The sequence below is a fragment of the Sapajus apella genome, unplaced genomic scaffold (genome assembly GCF_009761245.1).
Source record: "Sapajus apella isolate SASKATOON/1434 unplaced genomic scaffold, GSC_monkey_1.0 scaffold35, whole genome shotgun sequence".
Taxonomy (NCBI): Eukaryota; Metazoa; Chordata; class Mammalia; order Primates; family Cebidae; genus Sapajus; species Sapajus apella.
The window spans coordinates 22,585,919-22,609,381 of record NW_022436975.1 but is presented as its reverse complement, the minus strand read 5'-3'; the positions used below and the strand labels follow the sequence as shown (position 1 = coordinate 22,609,381).

The window sequence follows — 23,463 nt, the reverse complement described above, 5'->3', positions numbered from 1 at the left end:
AGAACACAGGGAGGGGAGCATCACACACTGGGGTCTGTAGGGGGGAACTAGGGGAAGGTCAGCGGGGGGGAGGGAGGTGGGGAGGGATAACAGGGGGAGAAATGCCAGATATAGGTGATGGGGAGGAAAGCAGCAAACCGCATTGCCATGTATGTACCTATGCAACAATCTTGCATGTTCTTCACATGTACCCCAAAACCTAAAACACAATAAAATATATATTTTTAAAAAAAAGAAAATAGTGAAAATTATAGAAATGTTAAAGTGTTTTATATTCCTCATAACTATATGTCTTATCCTTTTTTGTTTTAGGATTCATATCTAATACAAACTTGTATGATTTTAGTTTTTTTATCAAGTATATTTGGGTATTGCAAAGAAGTGGTCCAAATTTTCCAACAGGTATGTAATATATTTTGTATCTCTAAAGTTGCAAACATTTTAATATGCAGAACATAAATTAATTGACAAGCTATTACTTGAGATAATATTAAGTCATAATAAAATTACATAGCTTGACTAACATATAGATTAGAAATACCAAGCATAAATGTTTCAAAATGCAGAAATCATATGATTTTAGGTAAAGTCACTGTCTGTTTGATATATCTATGAGAGATGTTCCACTTTTACTGGTCCATAAAGATCTGTGTGGCTACAAATGGTCATTATGAGTGACCTTTCTGTCTTTTCTCTTACATAGTTTTAAAGATTTTGCCAACGTAATCTTAGATTTTGAACTTGATAATTTTAAATGTAAATGTTTATAAAGAATTATCTGGCCTAAGACTCCATTTCAAATGGGTCATTCTTTGAATTCCTTTACTAACACAAATGCTTTTCTTGATTAAATAAACCTCCAAGTTTTAATACAATTTTGGAACTTTTTACAGCAAAATTTTTACTTTATATTGTACCATTTAAACAAGTGAGCCAAGTTCAGATCACAACCAAGTATATAAATTATCTGCAGCTTGCCCTTCCTTTGGTTCATACATGGCATAGATCCTTCATTTCTCAGTATGGAGGTTGAAAGTCTTTTATAAATTCTTTTTGTATATGTTCATGAATGTTATTTTTATAAATCATATGTCTTTTATACAACACCTCACTTTCTGTGAAAATTTTCTTTGTTGCATCATGTAAGCACATATATATTTGCATTTATAAATTTGATAAAATGCTTTGCATTTTTAAAATATTATACATTGCAAGTACTTTCATATAGATACTTTAAGAAATTTGTCACAATTCTGAGAGTTACACTGTAATGTTGCATTTTACCTTAAACAATTTAAGGCATATTCCTTAATCTTTCTTGCCATTATTTTCATTTTCCAGAAATGAAAATTGCAGATTGTAGTTTAAATTGAGATATAAAGTTATATGAATTCTCTTTCAGATTTGGTCTCTACATTTTCTTATTGATATTTAAATAGTCTATTGGAAATTTAATACCCAATACATAAAAAGTTTGAAAATACCATTATTATTTGGTTTTATTTCCTAATTAAGTCTTAGTGCATGTCTCAAACCTTTTTAGACAAGCCTGAGTTCATAAAGATAGCTACACATTCATGTTCTTATACAGGTAGAAAGGCCCCAGAAATTACTAAACCAACTTGCAATTCCCAAGAAGTTTTCTTAATATGAAATGGACTCCACAGGGAAAACCCAGCAATTTGTAGGATTTCCTTATGCATTACTCCCACAACACCAGGTTCACAGAGGACTCTGGGACATCTCCGACCCCGATCCATACCCCAGGGGCTCTGAAGTCAATCCAGGATGGCATAATGTTGCTCCTTGGTCCTAAACTTCTCTCCAGATGGCTGTAAAGCTAGAAAAAGTTTATTACTGGGTACATATATATAGCCATCCATAGATGCTAGGTCACTATATGTGGTAATTTTTTATTCTTTTCTGTCACAGAAAAGGAATTACTTTATGGATATAAACAATATTATTGAATGGATTATCTACACGACAGGCATCATTTTTGTGCTGCCCTTATTCATTGAAATACCAGCTCATGTGCAGTGGCAATGTGGAGCAATAGCTATTTACCTCTATTGGATGAACTTTTTATTGTATCTTCAAAGGTAAAACAATCTTGAATAATTTCCACATCCTTTAAGCATTTTTAATATCAAAAGAAAAACTATTATAAGTGGTATAAAGTTAAAACTGGCTTACTCCTTTTCCAGTTGTTTCAAAATGTGAAGAACTTTTTTACACCCTGTTAAGGAAAGGCTGGAGCATAGTTTCAGAGTTCAGAATGTAGACCAGGGTTTCACAAACTTGGCACTGTTGAACTTTATGGCCAGATAATTCTTCTTCTTCCTCCCCACTCCCTCCCCCTCCTCCTCCTTCTCCTCTTCCTTCTTTCTTCTTTGTTTCTTCTTCTTTCTTATTCTTTCCTCTTCTTTCTTCTTATTCACTTCTCCCTCTTTTTGTGGAGAGGGACTGTCTTATATATTGTAAAATACTTGCCAGCATTCCTAGCTCCTGTCTTCTACCCACTAGGTACCAGTAGCATCCATCCCACTCCAGTTTTGACAATCAAAAATGTATGCAGACAATGCCAGATGTCCAAATCATGTGGTATGTGCCCTGCGTTAGGCACATTCTGGTTTATGAACTCAATCTCTGCATAATCCAGCATGCAATTTTTCTCTAATTTCTTTATTAAGCATTTGGTAACTTTTTTTTTAGATTAAGAAGCTATTATTTTTCTCTCCTACTTCATTGACGTAATGTCCAGTCGTCAAGTGGTACCATGATTTATGATAACACTAGGGCCTGGCATGGTGACTCATGCCTGTAATCCTAGCACCTTGGGAAGCCGAGGTAGGCTGACGTTTCAGTCCGGGAGTTTGAGACCAGCCTGGGGGTGATGCATGCCTCTGGTCCCAGCTACTCAAGAAGCAGAGGCAGGAGATCACCTGAGCCTGGAAAGTCAAGGCCGTAGTGAGTAATGAGAGCACCACTGCACTCCAGCTTGGGTGACAAAGAAAGACCCTGTTTCAAAAAAAATAATAATAATAGATAACTTAAATAATGAAAATAAAAGCAAAAATAATTTTACTAACAGCTTGAAAATTAAGAAATGACTATTCAATTAATTCTTATGTTTTCTTTTCCAAAGCAACTGGCCTCAATGATCTCATCTGTGAAATCTAATACCTGATTTAATACCTTATAAATATTGTCAGTGAATGAATAAATTCTGACTGTAAAAGTGAATTAATGTGTTTTTTTTAACTTTTGTAGATTTGAGAATTGTGGAATTTTCATTGTTATGTTGGAGGTAATTTTGAAAACTTTGTTGAGGTCTACAGTTGTATTTGTCTTCCTTCTCTTGGCTTTTGGACTCAGCTTTTACGTCCTCCTGAATTTACAGGTAAGACAGTTGCATCAGTAGTTGATTTTGTCACTGTGAGTTATGGAAATATATATTTATACTTAAATATAAACAGTCTAGAAAATTCATAATTACATAAAACAGTATTTGAACAGTTTGCTATCTTTCAAATGACTTTTATTGCAAAGAAAAAGTATAGTCTTGTTAAGTAATTTTGTCCGTTGTAAAAAAGTTCATGTACAATGCAGATGATTTATTTATGCAGATAACATACTTGTGATAAATTTGCCACTGTTATTAATATTTTATCACTGCATTTCAGTAGCTATATACCTATGACTTTTACAAAGTATTCTGAATATAATTTTTATCATTCTACCTGCAGGAAACACTTTTCATTGTGTACACTTTGCATTTCATTTGTACCTCACCATCTGCTTTCAGGATGCCTACAGCTCTCCATTGCTTTCTATAATCCAGACCTTCAGCATGATGCTAGGAGATATCAATTATCGGGAGTCCTTCCTAGAACCATATCTGAGAAATGAATTGGCATATCCAGTTCTGTCCTTTGCACAACTGATTTTCTTCACACTATTTGTCCCAATTGTCCTCATGAATTTACTTGTAAGTAGTTTTTTCTTGTATTGTCTTTTTGTTGATCATTTGAAACATTTCATAATGATAATTATTTTTAACTTTTTAAATCTCCCTCCACTGGGGAGATGAGAAAGTGTCTACTATGTATTCATTCAACACTCATTTGGGGCCGGGGGAGCACCAGGCACATCAAGAGGCTCAGGGTGTGCAAAGATGCCTGCACTTGGCAAATACTGAGAATCTACTAAATGCCAGGAACCATTACAAGTTCTGCGAAACACTGGTAAAGAAAGCAGACCAATATTCAGTCCCAGTGTGATTACAAATTAGTCAGGAAGTTAGGTAATAAACAAATAAATGAGTAGCATAATGTTATGGGGGTGACAAATGCTATGAAGAATTAGAAGCAGGAAAAGGCAATAAAGATGAAGGTGTGTGATGCTTTGGAGTTGGAGAGGCGGTCAGAGGTTAGGCAGAGACTTTTACAGAACATATTGTCTCTATGCTCGAATTTACCATTGACAAGAGATTCAAGTGGGAAAGTCTCTCATGCAGAGGGCATCTGTGACATTCAGAGGGCATCTGTGACATTCAGATGCCACCTTGAACCCAGTCAAAGCCTAGACACTGTCAGCAGACATGAGAGTGCCCTTCCATGTGGAATTTTCTAGAGAATCTGCTCAAGCCATGAGCATGCTGGCTGATGCAGACAGAGGTGCATCCACTGCAGGTCCATCGAGAGCCCTTATTGGCATTTTTGTGCCTATTTTTTCTTTATCCATTTATGCACACATGCACATATTCCACACACTTTCCCTGAGTCTGACTATGTACCGGAGACTGCACTAGGCAGTGTTTCTAGAAAAAAATTATGCAGACTCATAAGTATTTTGATCCACTTATTTGATGCAACTCCAGAGTTTTATTTTGGTGACTTAGAAAAACAAAGGCTGGGACTAGGAATAATGAGGAATGACATAAAACCCACATTCTTCTCTTATAACTGTTTATGTTTTGGGAGATAATTGTCCAGAAGAGAATTGGGCTTAGCAGTAGTACAGGCTGGCCCCATGCTGAAGATCCGCACATCCGGCACCCAGTGTGCATCTCTACCTGGATGTCCTGGAGGAAAAACAAAACCAACAGAGCCAAGACTGATGTTATCTTTCCTTCAGAATCTCCACTGCCTCTCAGTAGAATCTCCCAGCCATCTTACTCAGATCATTGGCAGATAGTCTCTATTTCACTCTCCCACTTTTTCCCTCAGTTCTTTCAACAATCCTTTGGCTTTCACATCTGCTTCCAGTTGGCTTGGACTGTCATGTTTCCTCATCCAAATGGCTGCAGCAGCCTCAAGAGCATCTCTACCTTATCTCACTGCTTTGTCTATTTCTTCCTACAAATGGTCACCATAGTGATGCTTTGATAATGAAAAACTAAATGCATCAGTGGCTCTCTTAAATGTTTTTTCATGCCTCTCAAAAGCTTTAATCCAGTCCAAACCCATCAGCATAGCAATACAAAGTCTCTGTGAGTTGGATCTTACCCAGATCGTTTCCAGTACCCCACGGTTCCCAGGATTTACCCATAAAAGCACACTCCTGAGTGTGCCACACTTTCCTTCATGCTGCCTAGACTCTGTATGGGCTCTTTCTTTTGCCTTGAAAACCTCCCACCATAGATTAATGCTATGCTTTCAAAACAGCTCAAATAATATTTCTTTGGGCCAGACTTCCTTAACCACCACCCCCTTCCAATTACCTTACTCCATTAGGTGCTCTTTCCTTGTGTTACCATAGTTTTGAGAATACAAACAAATAATAATAAAACCTACTTCCTAGATTATTGAAAAGATTAAATAAGGTAATAAAAGGCGTTTAAAACAGTACTTGGCACATGATAAGCATTTAATAAATGTTAGTGACCATTAAAAGTTAATAATTGAGCTCTTCTATGGCTTCTAAGCTCAAATGTCTTCAGAGCCCAGGCGAGTATCTAAAATATGTGAAGCAGCAGGTATGAGATGGTTAGTATTTTTTTTTTTTTTTGAGACAGGCTCTCAGTCTGTGACCCAGGCTTAAGTACAGTGGAGTGATCATGGCTCACCTCTGCTTCCACTTCTCAGTCTCAGCTGATCCTCCCACCTCAGCCTGCCTAGTAGCTGCTACTACAGGTGCTCACCACCATGCCCAGCTCATTTTTGTATTTTTGTAGATATGGGGTTTTGCCAACTTGCTGAGGCTAGTCTTGAGCTCCTGGGCTCAAGTGATTCTCCCACCTAGATTCTCAAAATGCTGGGTTACAGATGTGAGATGCTGTGCCTGGCAGAGATGTTTGGTTTTGATGGGGGTCATTGTAAATTGGAGAGAACACCAATTTGAAAACTTGCAAGTTAAAAACCAAAACAAAATAATCCTGCCCAGCAAAACCTATTTCCTGACTATATCCAGTTCTCAGCGCTAGTTTGCAAGCCTTAGAATATAGTCTCCCACTCTTCATTCGTTCTGTGACTGTTTTGTATACCTATTATGTGCCCTGCTCTATACTAAACACTGGGCATACAGTGGTGAACTTGCTAGATCTTTTTCTCACTGAGCTTATTGGACCTTAAGCTCCTCAAGAGCAGTCACTGGCTTTTCCTTTCTGGTGCAGCATGCAAGATGCTGGCTCAGCAAAGGCAGAAACTAAGTGCCTGAAAAATAAATGGGTGAGTGAAATGAGCTAATTTCATCAGATTTAGTAGAACTGAGCTAACGGCTTCCCCTCACTTAATTCTATCTAGTCATAAATTTCTGGTTTCTCACCGGAGTCTCTCCCACGTCTACGGTATATCTTTTGCTTCTGAACATATGTGAGATATAAAATGTGTCATTCTCTCAGTTTAGTATTCTTTCCATGTTGTCAAATCACGTTTGTCTACCTTAATTACTAAACTCCTGGAGTTTCCTACCATGCTGTGTGGATACACCCAACTGCATCTGATATCACATGATCCCTGTCCTTTCAAAAAATAATGGATTTTTATCTTAAATGAATTTCAGATTAATTTGTGTCTTAAGTTTTCATAACACTTAAGAGTACTGAACCTCTGAATGTGGCCATCACTGTTGCAGAGGTATATAGGCCTTGTAGCTTTCTATAAGGTGTATTACCAAAGTATTCTGCAGCTAGTGCTAGTAGATCATATGTCCACTCTCCCATTTTAGTCACAGAGACCTTGCTATGGTTTTTACATCTCATCCAAAATTTATATATAAAAGCCTAATCACCAAGAAGATGGCAGTAGAAGGTGGGGCCTTTGGAAGTTGAATAGGCCGTGAGGGGAGAGCCTTCATGAATGGAATTGGTTCCCTTGTAAAAGAGGTGTGATGGAGCTTCTTAGTTCCTTTGCCCTTGTGCCATGCGGGAACATACAGAAAGTGTTCCCTTTGAGCAATGGGCTCTCACCAGAAACCAGTTCTGCCAGAGTCTTGGTATTGGACTTTCCAGCCTGCAGAAATGTAAGCAATAAATTTATACTATTTATAAACTATCCAGCCTAAATTATTTTGTTATAGCAGTCTGAGTGGACTAAGACAGAACTCACAAGCATTTTTAGGTGGGATGTTAAACTGTAGTGATTAAATTTTGTGTCATACTTCAGATTGGTTTGGCAGTTGGTGACATTGCTGAGGTTCAGAAACATGCATCACTGAAGAGGATAGCTATGCAGGTAAGTACAGTGCTTCCCAACTTATGAGAGTGTTATGCTCTGGTAAACCCACTATAAGTTAAAAATATTGTAAGTCAAAAATGGGCATTTTGTAGGAATAAGCCAGTTATAAATTTATAACACTTACACTATAAAGTATGGGCTATTTACCTTCCTGATCATGTGGCTGACTGGGTTCTGTGGCTCACTGCGACTGCCAGGAATCCCAGGAGAGTACCACATACCTAGCTAGCCCAGAAGAGATCAAAGTTTAAAATTTGAAGTACAGATTCTAATGATTGTGAATCACTTTGACACCATCATGAAGTCAAAAATCATGAGTCTAACCATCCTAAGTTAGGTATTGTCTGAATTACATTTATTTAAACTTACTGAAATTAACACTATTATCATTACTTCCTTTTCTGAGAGCACAGTTATTGAGCATGGATGCTTTCTCCATCCTGAGGAGTCACATTCTGTGTCTGTTTGTATGTTATCTGGTATACCTGCTCTAATCAAAGATGATGAAAAAAATGTCCTAGAACAATCATAGCAGAGACAATGAGAAATTGCCTGAGCATCTTTTGTTATGTTAACACATGGCCAGCCAGGTAGCTAGCAGCTGGACCAAGAGCATCACTGGCATCTTAGCCCCTCTATTCGAATGAGCTCCTTATATTTTGTGCAGGGAATCACAGGGTCCTTGCAGCATGGTTTATGTTGAAGTTTTAACTGCATCCATGCAGTGTTGTTCTCTTGTGACATCTCTCCTTTCTATAGTCAATTTGATGCAAAATTTGGTGTCAAAGGTTCCTGGCTAGGTACTTGGCTATTGAATCTTTTGAAGTACTTTTCATCACTTTTACATGTCACAATTCTTTCTTCTCTGCTTTTTATATACCCCTATGTATCTGATGTATAGATATGTTTACTGTAACTATCATATAGTGAGATTTGCTTTCTAAGACCAAATAATTTCAATATCTGAACATTGATGTGATTTATAGCCATAAATAGTGAAATGGTAAGAGTTTTCCTGACACCACTGCTTAAAATTGTGGCCCTTCCCACAGCCCCCCACATGAGCTTTTCCCTATGTGGCTTTCTTGCTATTTTTATAGCACTTAATACCATTTAATATACTGTGTATTAGTTCCAGTTTCAGGAAAAGCTCTGTTTTTTTTTTATCTTATTAATAATACCAGTTAAATATTTTCACTGATTTTCTATGATAATTTCCAGGGTTCCTTTTTTACCCTTGACTCTTTAAGGTGATATTACTTTCCCCTTCCCATATATATAGTTTTAGAGGTTGGGATGTAACAGAACATAGATACCGTCCTGAAAGGAGGGGCCAGCAGGAACAAAGGGCCACATCAGAACTGGGGAAAATGGCCAAGGCACTGGCCCAAGGCCTCCTTTCCTGGAAGGATCATTCGTGTTAGTGGGTGATTAGATTCCTCCACATGACTGGGGGGGTTATTCAAAACCAGCAGAGAAAAATCTTAGCAAAGGGCAGTAAATGATGAAGCGCTTCCAACTATTTTGTAAATTAGTGGAGAGTTAGTGTTAGCCCTTCCACAATGAAAATGGTGTTTATAGTGATCTGCTATTATCTTGGTTTACAGAGGAAAGATCAAAGGCAGAAAAAGCTAATGACAGGTTATTACTGTCACAAAGATGGTGGTCAGGACTCCAGGTGGGTGGATATGGAGAGCAGATGTTTAAACCTCTTAGCAGGTATGTCAGCAATACCTCAGAACTGCCCTGATAGCTCTTTAAAACAACTTGGGGAATAAATAGAAAGAATAATACAAGCAATAGCACCAAATAAAATGTGTTGGGGAAGCTTGCTCAACTACAGCGTCAGTGGGGTTGAGCTGAAAAGCACAATCCTATACTGTTAACTCTGCTCCCTGAAAGCAAACAGCACAAATCCTAGTACCTCCATGTTATCTGTGCCTTGTTTTGGATCAAATACAGCATCAACTGGAAAACCAGGAAGCCATTCTTCTACTTCCCCTGAGTTGCTTCTTAAGCAACTCTCTGCATCCATTCCGAAACCTCTGTCTGAGCCCACAGTAGAACTGCGAGCAGAAGGGGACAGGTAGCACACATTTCCTACAGGGCCATTTAGTTCTCTCATAGAATCATCTCAAAGGGAAGTAAAGACAGGCTTTGGGACAACATAGGGTGGGAGATGTGTTCTTTATGGGGACTCAGTTTCTCAGGGACAGGTGTCATGAGTATTTTGAGGGCCTTGAAGCTGTTTGGGTGTTTTTATTTTTTTATTTGTGTGTGTGTGTTCCAAATATTTATGAATGGCTTAAATACATAAGTCATACACTTATCAAATCTGATGGTATACAATATGCTAGCACACAAAATAGAATCTACAGTAATTATAAGCTTATGTAGTCCAAAAAATGGCATGATCTGTTCATTTGGACCAGGTAAGGTCCTATTTCCCAAATTCTATGCACCTAAGTGGAAAGAAAAGAAATGTTGTATGAATTTCCATTGTAATTTTTATTTTTAGTTTTCAATTCCTTTTAATAAAATAAAAGGAATTGGGTATTTTTACATTTTGTATCTCCACTTTTCACCGCAGTTTTGGCAACTGTAGACAGTCCATAAACATTATATCCCCACTGCAAATCGAAAGGGAAATCCACAGAGTGCATCTTACCCTTCAACATGGAAACCCCACCAGTTAGAGGAGGTAAAGATGCTCCCTGAGCCCAGTGGAGCCAGATTCAGTGGGTCCCACCAGACCCACACTGGACTTGGGGCTTTGCTTGCCAACCTCTCCCAGGAGCATATTTGAGGGACCTATGTAAATAATGAACAGGTTAAGACACACTATGTATTTTATCTGTTGGCAAATATCGAGCTTTAGTAAATCTTTTTCAATCAAGTTTGAGGAAATAAGATGTGACCTCTAAAACTATATGTATGGGAAGGAGAAAGTAATATCACCTTAAAGAGCCAAGGGTAAAAAAGGAACCCCAGAAATTATCATAGAAAATCAGTGAAAATATTTAACTAGTATTATTAATAAAACACACACAAAAAACACAGCTTTTCTTGAAACCGGAACTAATACACAGTATATTAAATGGTGTTAAGTGCTATAAAAATAGCAAGGAAGCCACATGGGGGAAAGTCATGTGGGGGGCTGTTGGGGGGGGCCACAATTTTAAGCAATGGTGTCAGGAAAGGTCTTACCATTTCAGTATTTATGGCTATAAATCACATGAATGCTCAGATATTGGAAAGTAGTTGGTCTTACAAAGCAAATCTCACTATATAGTAGTTACAGTAGACATACCTATACATCAGACACAAAGGAGTATAGAAAAAGCAGAGATAAATTTGGTAAACATAAACAAAAAGAGAATTAAATGAGATGAAATATCTCATTTACTATCCCCAAAAATAGTAATTATACTTAAAATTCATCTTAAATAACCATTTTGCACCTGATAGCACAGACATGAAAAATTCATGAGATACTCTTAGGCATGGTAGTTCTGATTCTTTTACTGCTTACCTTTGTCTTCCTCCATTTAAGCACTCCTCTGTCTCTCCTGCCCTAGGCGTATATATATATATAGGTACACACACCTACACACACGTGTGCACGTACACATTTGCACTGTCCAGCTGTGCACATTTTGTAGTATTGCAACACCCCAAGAGTATGAACTATCCTTTTCATCTTTAAAGCTCCCGCATTGAACAATAAACATCAGGTGACTATCCCTGAACAATAAACAGCAGGTGACTAAAATTGAATTCATTTTTTAAGCAACTTCCCCCTCTCCTTCTTCTCTGGCTCCAAGATAAATTGCTGCCCTGTATGTGGGTGAGGTGAGACAAGGAGGCAGGTGACTGTGAGCTACAGGATAAGGAAGCCTGGCCAGCCCAGCTGTGACACAGAAGTCAGGACACAGAAATCAGTTTTCGTTTTGCTGTAATAATGATTGCCTCTGTGCCATATAAAAATTCCAGATACTAATTAATGATTCTTTCAATAAATCCAAAATGCGCTTTAGGTGGAACTTCACACCAGCTTAGAGAAGAAGCTGCCATTATGGTTTCTACATAAAGTGGATCAGAAATCCACTATCGTGTATCCCAACAAACCCAGATCTGGTGGGATATTATTCGTAAGTACACATAACAGCAACATCAGTAACGTAACACTGTTTGACATGCATTCATTGTGTTAACCCTGAGGGGGCCCTTTTGAAGACTTTGAGTCTTCTCTGCCTGTGGGAAGAGAAATTGGGCTTTAAAAAGAAAAAGGATATGATTAACCCAAGATGTGAAAGAGCTAGGTGAGAGGAGGATGACATTTGCTGTCCCCTTTCAGGCATCCATAGCATCTGTGCTAAATATGAGCTGTCCCTGTGAGAGAAGATGGGCGGGGGACCAGCCATACCCTTTCAGTGTCTTTTATACAGTATAGATATACTTTATTTGCTTTTCCTAGTCACATGTCACTTACATTTATGTGTAAATATATATGTGTGTATGTACAGTCAAGTGTTTGTAATACACAATAAAGAGTACACATTTATACACACACACATATACACGCTATATTAATCTGTTTTCACACTACTATAAAGAACTGCCCAAGGCTGGGTAGCTCATAAAGGAAAGAGGTCTAATTTACACGCAGTTCCGCATGGCTAGGGTAACTTCATGAAACTTGCAATCATGGCAGAGGTGAAGGGGAAGAAAGGCAGCTTCTTCACAGGCAGCAGGAAGGAGAACAAAAGCACAAGGAACTACCAAACAATTATGAAACCACTAGATCTTGTGAGTACCCACTCACTATCATGAGAACAGTGTGGGGGATACCACCCCCATGATCCAATTACTTCCACCTGGTCTCTCCCTGGACACGTGGGGATTATGGGGATTATAATGCAAAATGAAATTTTAGTGGGGACACAAAGCCTAACCATGTCTCACACACACACGCACACACACACGGAGTGTCCACTATAGAAAATGAAGTAATTAAGTAATCAAAAACTAAACAAGATCATTGCATTACAATGGAAGAGGGACCATATGAAGAGCAAGAATAACTGGGTGCTAATCCTTAGCATGCCTTGGCTCCCTTCATCTCTACGACTGTGCTTCCTAAGTTCTTTTCAGGTTAATTTCCCCTGTGTCATCATAAAATGATAAAGTTGCCCTGAGTATCAGTCTAGGATTTATTCTAACCCCGCAGTATCTCTCCATCTGATTTCACTCATGTCCGTGGTTACAATTACTGCCGAAACACAGAATGCTCAGCAACTAAGTTCTCTATCCTAGAGCTCACCCTTGAGTTCCTGGCCCCTACATCCAGCTGCCTACTTGACATCTCCACTTGCATGTCTTAAAGGTGCCTCACATTCAGCAGGTTCAAAACCAAACTTCACTGCTTTCATGTGTAACCCTCTCCTCGCATATCCCCTACAGGAAAAAAAGTATAAAAGTCCCGGTCCTTTTTTAAAGTTCCTCCTTGCAGCAATGTCAGCACTGTTCATTAGCCTGTGCAAGCCAGCCACCCAGAAGACATCCTAGATCTGTCCCCTCCCCCTCCTTCTCCTCTTAATCTGGTCCATTTGACTTCTTGGGTTGCCTGTGCAAGTCACCGTTTTCTCTTGCCTGGACTCTTAGAATTACCTCATTCTTGATCATTTCACATCTGCCCTTGACCCTCTCCAGTCAACCTATGGTTTAAAAGATACTACATTAAATCAAAATGTATTAAAATAACATTCCAGAAATTTCTCCAGGTAAAACTTTATTGGTTGGTTGAGTTGTACTGGATAATGCTCAATGCAGTTTTAGATAATTAACAATGAATCTCATATGGAATACCACCTTCCATGATGAGCATTTCTCATGAAAACGGTATAAAACAATTCAGCTAAGCCCCCTTCTAAATAATTTCCTACCCTAATTTACTCCTCTTCTGTTTTATTTCTCTCTGATAATATGTATGACTTCATTTCACAACTCTTTCTTCACATGTCTGTTTCTCCTGGCAAATTGTGGGTTCCTTGAGGGCATAGCTATGCCTTATGCATATTTGTACCAGTGGTGGTTGAATTTTGGCACATGCTTAAGAAAAAGTTCCTGAACTGAATTCAATTTGAGTAACTACTATTTTTTTTTATCCCACAGCATATATTCTTTTTTTTATTTTGCACTGGAGAAATAAGACAAGAAATACCAAATGCTGACACATCTTTAGAAATGGAAATATTAAAGCAGAAATATCGGTATGTATTTTTCTTTCTATTTGCACTTGGAGAAATTTAAAATTCATGAATAATAATGTACAGTGTAAGGTTATATTTTATATTGGTGTTTGTTTGTTTTATATATTAAGTCAGGCTTTAGACAGTCATAGCTAGTATATTGAGAGTCATGAGACATTTTTTAGAACCAACAACATATTTGCCACTATTCAACAATCAGTTTGCCTTCCAATAATAAGTGAAAGATACTGATTTCCTTTCTCTTGGAGGTAGTATCATAAACTGTATTCTTCATCTGAATTCATAAAGCAAAGCTCTGAAAGCTTTTGAAGATCCCTGGAGTAACTATGTGGTGGGCAGTAGTTAAGCATGAGGGTTTTATAGTTAGTTAGTACGTGAGTTCAAACCCCTATTCAACTAGGTACTTAATAACTGTGACCCTGGGCAAGCTGCTTAACCTTTCTCTATAATAGTTTATCTGTAAACTGTGAACAAAAATAAACTAGCCATGAACTAACAGTATAACTTTGGGAAACATTGTTTAAACTTCAAAAATATGTGATTCCTGGAACGATATGACTACCATGAGGTTAAAATCTATGTCTTCCTATGTTCAGAAGGGCTAAAAGAAGAACTGAATATAAATTCATGAGACGTGTATGTCCTTTTAGGCTGAAGGATCTTACTTTTCTTCTGGAAAAACAGCATGAGCTCATTAAACTTATCATTCAGAAGATGGAGATCATCTCTGAGACAGAGGATGAAGATAACCATTGTTCTTTTCAAGACAGGTTTAAGAAAGAGCAGATGGAACAAAGGAATAGCAGATGGAATACTGTGTTGAGAGCAGTCAAGGCAAAAACACATCACCTTGAGCATTAACTTCTCAGACCTTCAATGAGGCTTCCAATGGGGGGTGCATGACTTGCTAGTTTTAATTTTCAGTTTAAAAAGAGTGAGGAAGAAGCAGAAATCAATTGATTTCACTACATGTGAAATCATGGTTACTGCATGCTTTATAAAGTAAACTGTCTTTTATCCTCTATTCATATTTTCTACTAATCACTATGTATTGGGGATATCTTTGCAAGTATGCTTAAGCTGGACTTGACTTTGATGAGAGAGAATCTCATTATTTGAATAGGTAGAAGATGAACTTGCTAAAACACACATTTTTAATAAAAAGGAGTAATAAATGTAACTATTAAGCTAGAATGCAAATGTCAGTACTGAATTCCTGCTTGCTAATTACACAATATGTGATGCCCTAGAAAATAGTCACATTTGTGACTATTACGCTTAGTAATGCCTTAGATGGTAGTCTTAAATATTAGGTTGAGGTCTACCAGTTGGAAAGCTTCTTCGTGTTGGAAGAGCCTGTGGGTGGCACCATGTGTGTTCTTTTGTTCAAACTATGATGAATAACCCCACCCTTCTTGATTTCCCCAACATATCTGATGTCACTTTGAGCCATATAGTTGAAGTACAAATTAACAGACCTTATCATATGCATGAATTTTACTATAGATAATGTTATTTCTGTTTTTGTTTGCCAATGAGCATAATAAATGTAAAACCTATATAGTATACCTGTCATTGTATGAGCCTTTGAGATTTGAAAAAAAATGCCTCCATCACATATTCCCTCTTTTCTTTCGATGTCTACTCAAATCATGAATTAATCACATACCTCATCATTCATCTTTTCGAAGTCTTTCCCTTGTTTTATCTGATATTCTCTATCATCCTGATTCACATGTTTATTCCCTCACCACCCCCAGGAGACATTTACTCTAATGAATATGTCTTTGGCTAAGTATGTGTCCTTGTATTATGTTGGACAGTGTTGTTTTGAGTTTGTTATTACTTACACAGATGTTATTATGTTATAGCTTTTATTTCTGTGTTTTATTTCTGTCATACTTCTCACTTATTTCTTATATTTTTTACTCATAACTGTTTCTTATTGCTTTTCACTGGACATGATGTTTACAAGATACAACTGTGTTACCATATTCCATCTAGTACAGGGCCTTTGATGTGGCTTACTATTTCATTGTATACCTACCACACTGGTCTTTTCTAGAGATGGACAGCTTGGTTACCTCCACCTTCCTGCACACATTCTCAAACATGCTGATGTTCATACAAACCAGCAGAGTGCTGAGGGACAATTTTGTACTATTACAAAACCAGACATTTTTATATTCATGGTCCAACAGAACACATGACCTAGAGGCAATGTTGTATATGCCTTAATCTTTGATACAAATAATATCTTTGCCCTTTATGTTTCTTAAAACAGAAAGGCTGGAAATTCATAATACAGGATCAATGACCAAAGATCTGATCATAAAGACAAATGGTCTTTTCAGTCTTCACTCTCCTCAAACTTTGTGTAGCACTGCACGATATAGACCTCAGTCAACATTCACCAAGTGCTAAGAATGTGAGAAACATGGTACCATGCCTGTTGTGGGAAATATTTAAATAAACATATCGTCTTACAACAACCTCCCTCTCAAGAAGCTTACAATTTAATGGGTCTTCATTTATTTTCTGCAGTTCTTTTCTCCTTTGCCCCCAAATATGGAACTGCTTTTCCACTGTTTCCACTGATTGCTTCTTTTCTCTTTCCCCACTGGCTTCTCTTTCTTGCCGACTAACTCCGTGTGTCCCTCCCTGAGGTCTGTACCGGCTCGGTTTCCTCTCTTCTGCTGCTTCTCCTAAAGTCCAGTCCAACATTTCTACAGTTCTTCAAATTAAATACACATAAATCTGAATTTGGTGGTGAGAGAAACAAACCAGCTCCTCCGGATTTCCTATTTTCCATCAATAGTACCAGGATTCTCTCAGGCTCCTAGGCTCGAAAGGAGTCAACACGCTAAGTTGAGTTAATCTTCCTAAAGTAGAGCTTTAAGCCTTCACACGCATGCAAAAAGCTTAAAGGTTTTCTTTCTTCATAAGTAACCTAATCTTCTTAACCTGCCTGCTCAATCTAAATTAGCCTTATCTTCCAGTATTCTTCAGTTCGTCCAAATTGGAAGACCATTGTTTCATGAAGACACTATGATTTTATCTGCCCACCTCCAACTCGACTCTCTTCCAGTCAGAATGTCCTTGCTCCAGTTCTTAAAGCTCAGTTTAAACAGCATCTACACCTTGAAGTCTTTTCCTAATTCTTCCCATTCATTATGCTTCCTGTCTCCTCAGAACTCGCACAGACCTTACTTCTCCTCTGGTACAGAGGTGACAGATTTGCCACGCCCTTCCCCAACTAGAGGGTAAACTCCCTGAGCTTTATGGTTTATTATCACCAGTACTCTCAAAGGAAGCAAATAATTACATCCTGTTTCATTTTTTTTTTCATCTTGTGGAGCTTCTACACTGTGCCTTGCACATAACAGATGCTCAACAAATACATATACACAAAAAACAAAAATCAGTGAAAATAAATACCATAGACTGGAAAGAGACTGCAAGAAAACTAGCTTAGTATGCCTCAGAAAAAGTAGTTTAGTGTTCTTTTTCTGTCGATTCTCTGTCCAAAGAAGTTGAATGACTTGCCTCTAAGTGGTGGAAGAAGCATTCAACACCACTTTTCTGCCTTTTTGTTCCCACCACTTTAATTTGGGCTATTGTTTTAATGATTGTTAGCTATGGTTAGCATTGGCAACTGAAAGGTTTGTGCTTTGCAAGAAGACAACTTGTGCCTTCATACTGACTCTACTTCCTTTTGGTTGACTGACCCTGGACATGTTTCCTCCTCTCTAAAATGGTGATTATAGAATATATTCTTTATGCTGTTGGTAGAATTGGACAATCACATGCATACAGAGTACCTAACTCAGTAAACACTATTGCAATATGCTCAAGAAAACTGATTTACCTGAGATAAAGGGAGTTACAAAGCACCAGGATTCTCATATTATACCAATTACCCATGGAATTTCTTTGGAGTTTAATCAATTAGTAGCCTGATATAAACTGAAGCTCCCAGATACTTCTGAATCCCGTTAGCCAAACAAATCCTGGAATGTGTGTACGACAATAAAAACTTTACATTTAGATAAAATTTTGATTAAAATATTTCTGCACTTTTGTCATCTTTATATTTGCTTTAGACTCAAATCATCAAACACTGATGGAGTACCTACTCCATGCTAGTCAGAGTAAATCATCACTGAATATTTTTTAACCATTTTGCACATTTCGATGTGAGTAGATTAAACAATAGCAAAAAGAAAAGGCTTATGAGGTTTACTGTGTATCAGGCACTGTTCCAAGTAACTCACTTGATTGTCAAAACGTGTATGTGATAGGTGCTATGATAGTTATTATTCTTGTTTTATAAAACAAATCATGACACTTCTAGGCTGAGTAGCTTGTTCAAGATCATATTGCTGAGATGTAAACTCAGGCAGTCTGCTTCTGGATTTTGTGTTCTTAACACAGAGCTATACTATCTCTTAAATAAAAACCAGGTGAAAGAGCATCCGTTCTTCGTTGACTTTATACTTAAGAGGTTACTGAGTGGATATTTGCAATATAACATTCATAGATAAGTCTATTTGAAGGTTAAGAGGTATGGGACACTACAAACATAATGAAAACAAGTGCATAGGCACTGAAGTCAGGAAGCCTGCCTGAGTCACAAAAAGTCTAACTGCTATCTCACTGTATGACTTCATTAAACAAGATACTTAAACTATCTAGTAAATGGGGTAATAAGAGTACATACCTCCACGGGGTGCAGTCACTCATGCCTGTGATCCTAGCACTTTGGGAGGCTGAGGCGGGTGGATTACCTGAGGTCAGGAGTTCGAGACCAGCCTGACCAATATGGTGAAACCCCGTCTCTACTAAAAATACAAAAATTAGCTGGGCATGGTGGCATGTGCTTGTAATCCCAGCTACTTGGGAGGCTGAGACAAGAGAATAGTTTGAACCTAGAAGCCGAAGGTTAGAGTGAGCTGAGATTGTGCCATTGCACTCCAGCCTGGGCAACAGAGCGAGACTCTGTCTGGGAAAAAAAAAAAAAGGAGAGAGAGAGAGAGAGTATATAGCTCATAGAGTTGTGCTAAGGATTAAATGAATTGATGTGGGTAAAATGCTTGGTACATAGCCAGCACTCAGTAAATATTAGTATGGAAGACTAAAATCATTCACAAAGATAGGAAAGAAAAATCATTTATCTAAAGTATTTTGTTCTTTTTATCCAGACTGAGAAAAGTAAAGACTATACAAAGACTATCCTAGAAATTTAGCCATCATATCACATTTCAAAAATTTTTCCTAGTGTGGTTCCAAAATTTCTCAAACACAATTTAATTAATGTACTTGATATGACTTGACTATTTTTATGATACCACACGTGACATTTTGTAAATTGTAAAATCTCAGACATACAAATTGCTGCTTTTAATATGGCTAAAATAGTCATTGCATACCTAGCTACTCCTTTTACCAGTCAGATATATTATTTCAAGTGATAGTGATTTATAAGAAGACTATAAAAATAATACATCATTTGAGAACTGGGTATAAGCATTATTACTCATAAGAACTCCTCAAGTTCTCTATCTACTATATGCATTTAGGCAACACATTTATTTCAAATCCTGATTTTTAAAGGTGATGAGATTTAAATGGCAGTTTGAAAATTGGTTGCACCTTTCCAAAACAAAGAACCATTGGTCATGGTAGGAGGTGATTTTTTTTAACCTATGAAAGTACATCCAAGAAATAGTTAACGTTAAAAATCATTTAGCTTGGCCGGGCACGGTGGCTCACGCCTGTAATCCCAGCACTTTGGGAGGTCGAGGCGGGTGGATCACGAGGTCAAGAGATCGAGACCATCCTGGTCAACATGGTGAAACCCCGTCTCTACTAAAAATACAAAAAATTAGCTGGGCATGGTGGCGCGTGCCTGTAATCCCAGCTACTCAGGAGGCTGAGGCAGGAGAATTGCCTGAACCCAGGAGGCGGAGGTTGTGGTGAGCGGAGATCGCGCCATTGCACTCCAGCCTGGGTAACAAGAGCGAAATTCCGTCTAAAAAAAAAAAAAAAAAAAGTCATTTAGCCAGAACATGCAGTTCATGCTGGCTCAGGGTCTGGGAGCTGGGGCCAGTAACCCCAGGACACAGGACAGTCAGGAGCACAGCCTGATATCGAACCCAGCTTCAAGATCCACTATGCTAGAAAGGGGAAATTACAAGAATTGGGAGCTGAAAAGCTTCCTAATGATGTTATGAAAATTTCGCACTGAAACTGCTCTTGCCTGAAAGTACATTATTATCAAAGATGTTGTCAGACTTCAGACTTCGGATACAGTTGTTGAAGGTACAGTTGAGTGAAGTTTAACCCATCATGAAGCCACAGAGTGAACTGAACTGGGCTGATTCCTAGAATATGAAGTAAGTTGTCTTGTCATTTTGCTCTGATTTTGCTTGTTGGTTTTAGTGAAGTGATGGGAGAAGATAGACGACAGGAAGACGTGGGATACCCCTTGCCATTTCTAGCTTCAAACCCCAAACAAAACGTGTCCAGCATGTCTACAGGTTTCTAGGAGGCTGAGGCAGGAGAATTGCTTGAACTCAGGAAAGGAGGAGGAGGTTGCAGTGAGCCGAGAACGTGCCATTGCACTTCAGCCTGGGTAACAGAGGGAGACTTCATCTCAAGAAAAAAAAAAGAGTCATGATCCTGAGCTGCAAACCAACAAAGAATCCGCTGAGGGAAGCAGCGTCCTCTAGGGGTGGGATCGATACAGAGCTGGAACCAGAAGACCTCATTGGCTGACACCTCCCTGTGTGCAGGAGGATCTCGCGTCTCAGGAACACCTACAGCGACGTTAACCTATGGTTCGGCACCTCTTTCTATTAGGATTTATTGGGAGTCTGCAAGTCCACAGGCAGATGGTGGCAGTTACTTAAAAAGGTTTCCATTTCAATTGCCACAGAATAGTATAGACTGCCAGTAAACAGATACACAAATCAGGTGTATGGAGTGGTACAGTAGTCCTCTCCCTTATCCCAAGCTTCTCTTTCTGAAGTTTCAGTTATCCACAGTCAACCATGATCAGAAAATAGGTGAGTACAGTACAGTAAGATATTTTGAAAGCAAGAGGCTACAGTCACATAAATTTAGTATATTGCTATAAAATTGCTCTATTCGATTATTGTCATTTTTTTGTGTCTAATTTGTGTGTATTGTAAGTATGTATGTATAGGAAAAAACATAGTATATACAGGGTTCGGTGCTATCCATGGTCTCAGGCATCCACTGGGGGACTTGGAACGTATCCCCCGCAGAGAAGGGAGGAACACTGTACTTGTATGTGAATCAGAAATACTTAGCAGCTTAAATAAGAGAACCCCCTCTCCAGAACCAAGTCCGAAAAAAGTATCGAGGGAGAAAACTCTCAGAAGAGACAGTTACCAGAGGTAATTTAGGTTGCTTTAAAAATTCATGGAGGAGGGGATGAAGAAGATGAAGATTATCATTCATGGGCAGAAATGTCTGGGCTTATGTCAGTACCAGCAAAACCTGAAAGAAAAACTTTACCTGCTCCTTCTAAATTTGCAACAATCTAATTTGAAGCAATACCAAGCAGGAATCTATGAGAGTAACAATCAGCTCTTCTGCAGCTGCACAGGGACAGTTACTCCCAAACTCAAATTCCTCAACAAAAATTACTGCACACATAGTCCAGAGGCAAAGCAGGGATCTTCAGTTAAGGACTTTCACAAAAGAGAAAAATATGAGGAAAAATCAAATGGCTCAACAAAGGGAGTTTGTTTTTCTGTCTACTCAACTCAGTAATGGCAAACCCTGTCTAAATCAGTGGAGATCCATAGGCCTTGCAGATGCAGATCACTGATTCTGAAGGAACTAAAACTGTCTAAAGCCAGGGGAAGCAGCTCATGTCTAAGATTCCTACACTTTGGGAGGCCATGGTGGGAAGATTGCTTGAGTCTTGGAGTTCGAGACCAGCCTGGGCAACGTAGTGAGACCCTATAGGAACAAAAAATAAAAAATTAGCCTGTCATCCTGGCAGGCACCTATTGTCTCAGCTACTCAAGAGACTGAAGTAGTACGACCACTTGAACTCAGAGGGGTCAAGGCTGCAGTGAGCTGTTATCACACCACTGCACTCCAGGCTGGACAACAGAGCAAGACCCTATCTCAAAAATAAAAAAGAAAAAGAAAAAAACTGTCTAAAGAATTCAAAATGGACGTAATCCAGAAGCTGGGGTTCAAGACTGCAGGTATCTGTACTTTCAGCATACCATAGGCAGACACAAAAGTTTTCACAACCTGATAAACCTCCAAGTACCAAGTTTTCTGTGATGCTGTATGGTGTCCACAGTCCTTGAGATGCAGGTTAAGTCCTGTAAATATCTAAAACCAGTAAGCCAAACTTCAGTCTTCAGCAAGGGACTTACAGTCTCTTCTACCCTAGTCTCTTCCACTCCAGCAGTTGATCAGCAAGCATCTTCACGACCCAGGTCGTTACCTTTCAAATTCTGAGTGTGGTAAAAGGAACCAGAAAACTCTTGTATTGAATTGTAAAAATGTGTGCATTTATCGCCATCCTGTATCACTTGAAAACTTGCCCAATTATAAATATGCTAAATTCACCCACATTTAAATAACATGGAAAATTTATTAAATCAGTTTGATTTAAAATTTATTAAATCAAATTTATTAAATCAAATACTTGTCACAGGGAAACTGCCAAAATTAGGGCTCAGCCCAGAAAGCCACATGGGTTTTTGATTTTCTGCAGGAAAAATATTCAAGAGCAAGCCAATAGAGTGAAGTGAAGGCAAGTTTATTGAAAAGTAAAGGAATAAAAGAGTGGCTACTCCATAGTTGGTGCAGTCCTAAGGACTGCTGTTTGGCTATTTTTATGATTATTTCTTGATCATGTGATAAATAAGGGGTGGATTATTCATGAGTTTTCTGAGAAAGGAGCAGGTAATTCCCAGAAATGAGGGTTCCTCCCACTTATGGACCATAAAGGTTAACTTCCAGATGTTGCCAGGGCATTTGTAAACTGTTGTGGCACCCTTCCTTTAAGATGCTAATGTTTATAATTAGCATATAATGAGCTGTGAGGATGACCAGAAGTCACTTTTGTTGCCATCTTGGTTTTGGCTGGCTTCTTTATTGCATCCTGTTTTATCAGTGAGGTCTTAGTGATGTGTATCCTGTGAAACCAGTCCTGCTGAACATCTGCCTCATTCCCAAGTAAAAAACCTGGTTGTGCCTCTAAAACCAGCAGTTATAGCATCACAGTCTAGTGGTTGGCTCTGCCATTTCTTCTCAGTTGATAAGATAATGATATGGCCCTCACGCATCCAAATTACTGTAAACTTAACACTCAGTGTGTAAGATCTGACTGTACCTTTTAACATCTTTGGTTTTATGCTGCCACATCAATCCTTGAAATGGATCAGACACAGCCCATAAAGGACACTGTCAGTAAATAACCAGCCAAAGGATCAGAGATTTTGAAAGTTTCCATCAAC

The 23,463-nt window shown here is 38.4% G+C and overlaps 1 protein-coding gene across 1 annotated transcript in view; it reads left to right on the top strand.

Moving 5' to 3' along the window:
• Positions 1-15,515, top strand: part of TRPA1 (transient receptor potential cation channel subfamily A member 1) — a 65,183-nt gene extending 49,668 nt beyond the window's left edge. Inside the window, exons 21-28 of the mRNA XM_032296329.1 lie at positions 313-402; positions 1,933-2,102; positions 3,274-3,403; positions 3,809-3,991; positions 7,608-7,676; positions 11,717-11,830; positions 13,854-13,951; positions 14,602-15,515. Coding sequence (XP_032152220.1) covers positions 313-402; positions 1,933-2,102; positions 3,274-3,403; positions 3,809-3,991; positions 7,608-7,676; positions 11,717-11,830; positions 13,854-13,951; positions 14,602-14,812 — 1,065 coding nt within the window. The 3' untranslated portion in view covers positions 14,813-15,515. The remainder of the gene's footprint in view (positions 1-312; positions 403-1,932; positions 2,103-3,273; positions 3,404-3,808; positions 3,992-7,607; positions 7,677-11,716; positions 11,831-13,853; positions 13,952-14,601) is intronic.
• The last annotated feature ends 7,948 nt before the right edge of the window (positions 15,516-23,463 follow it).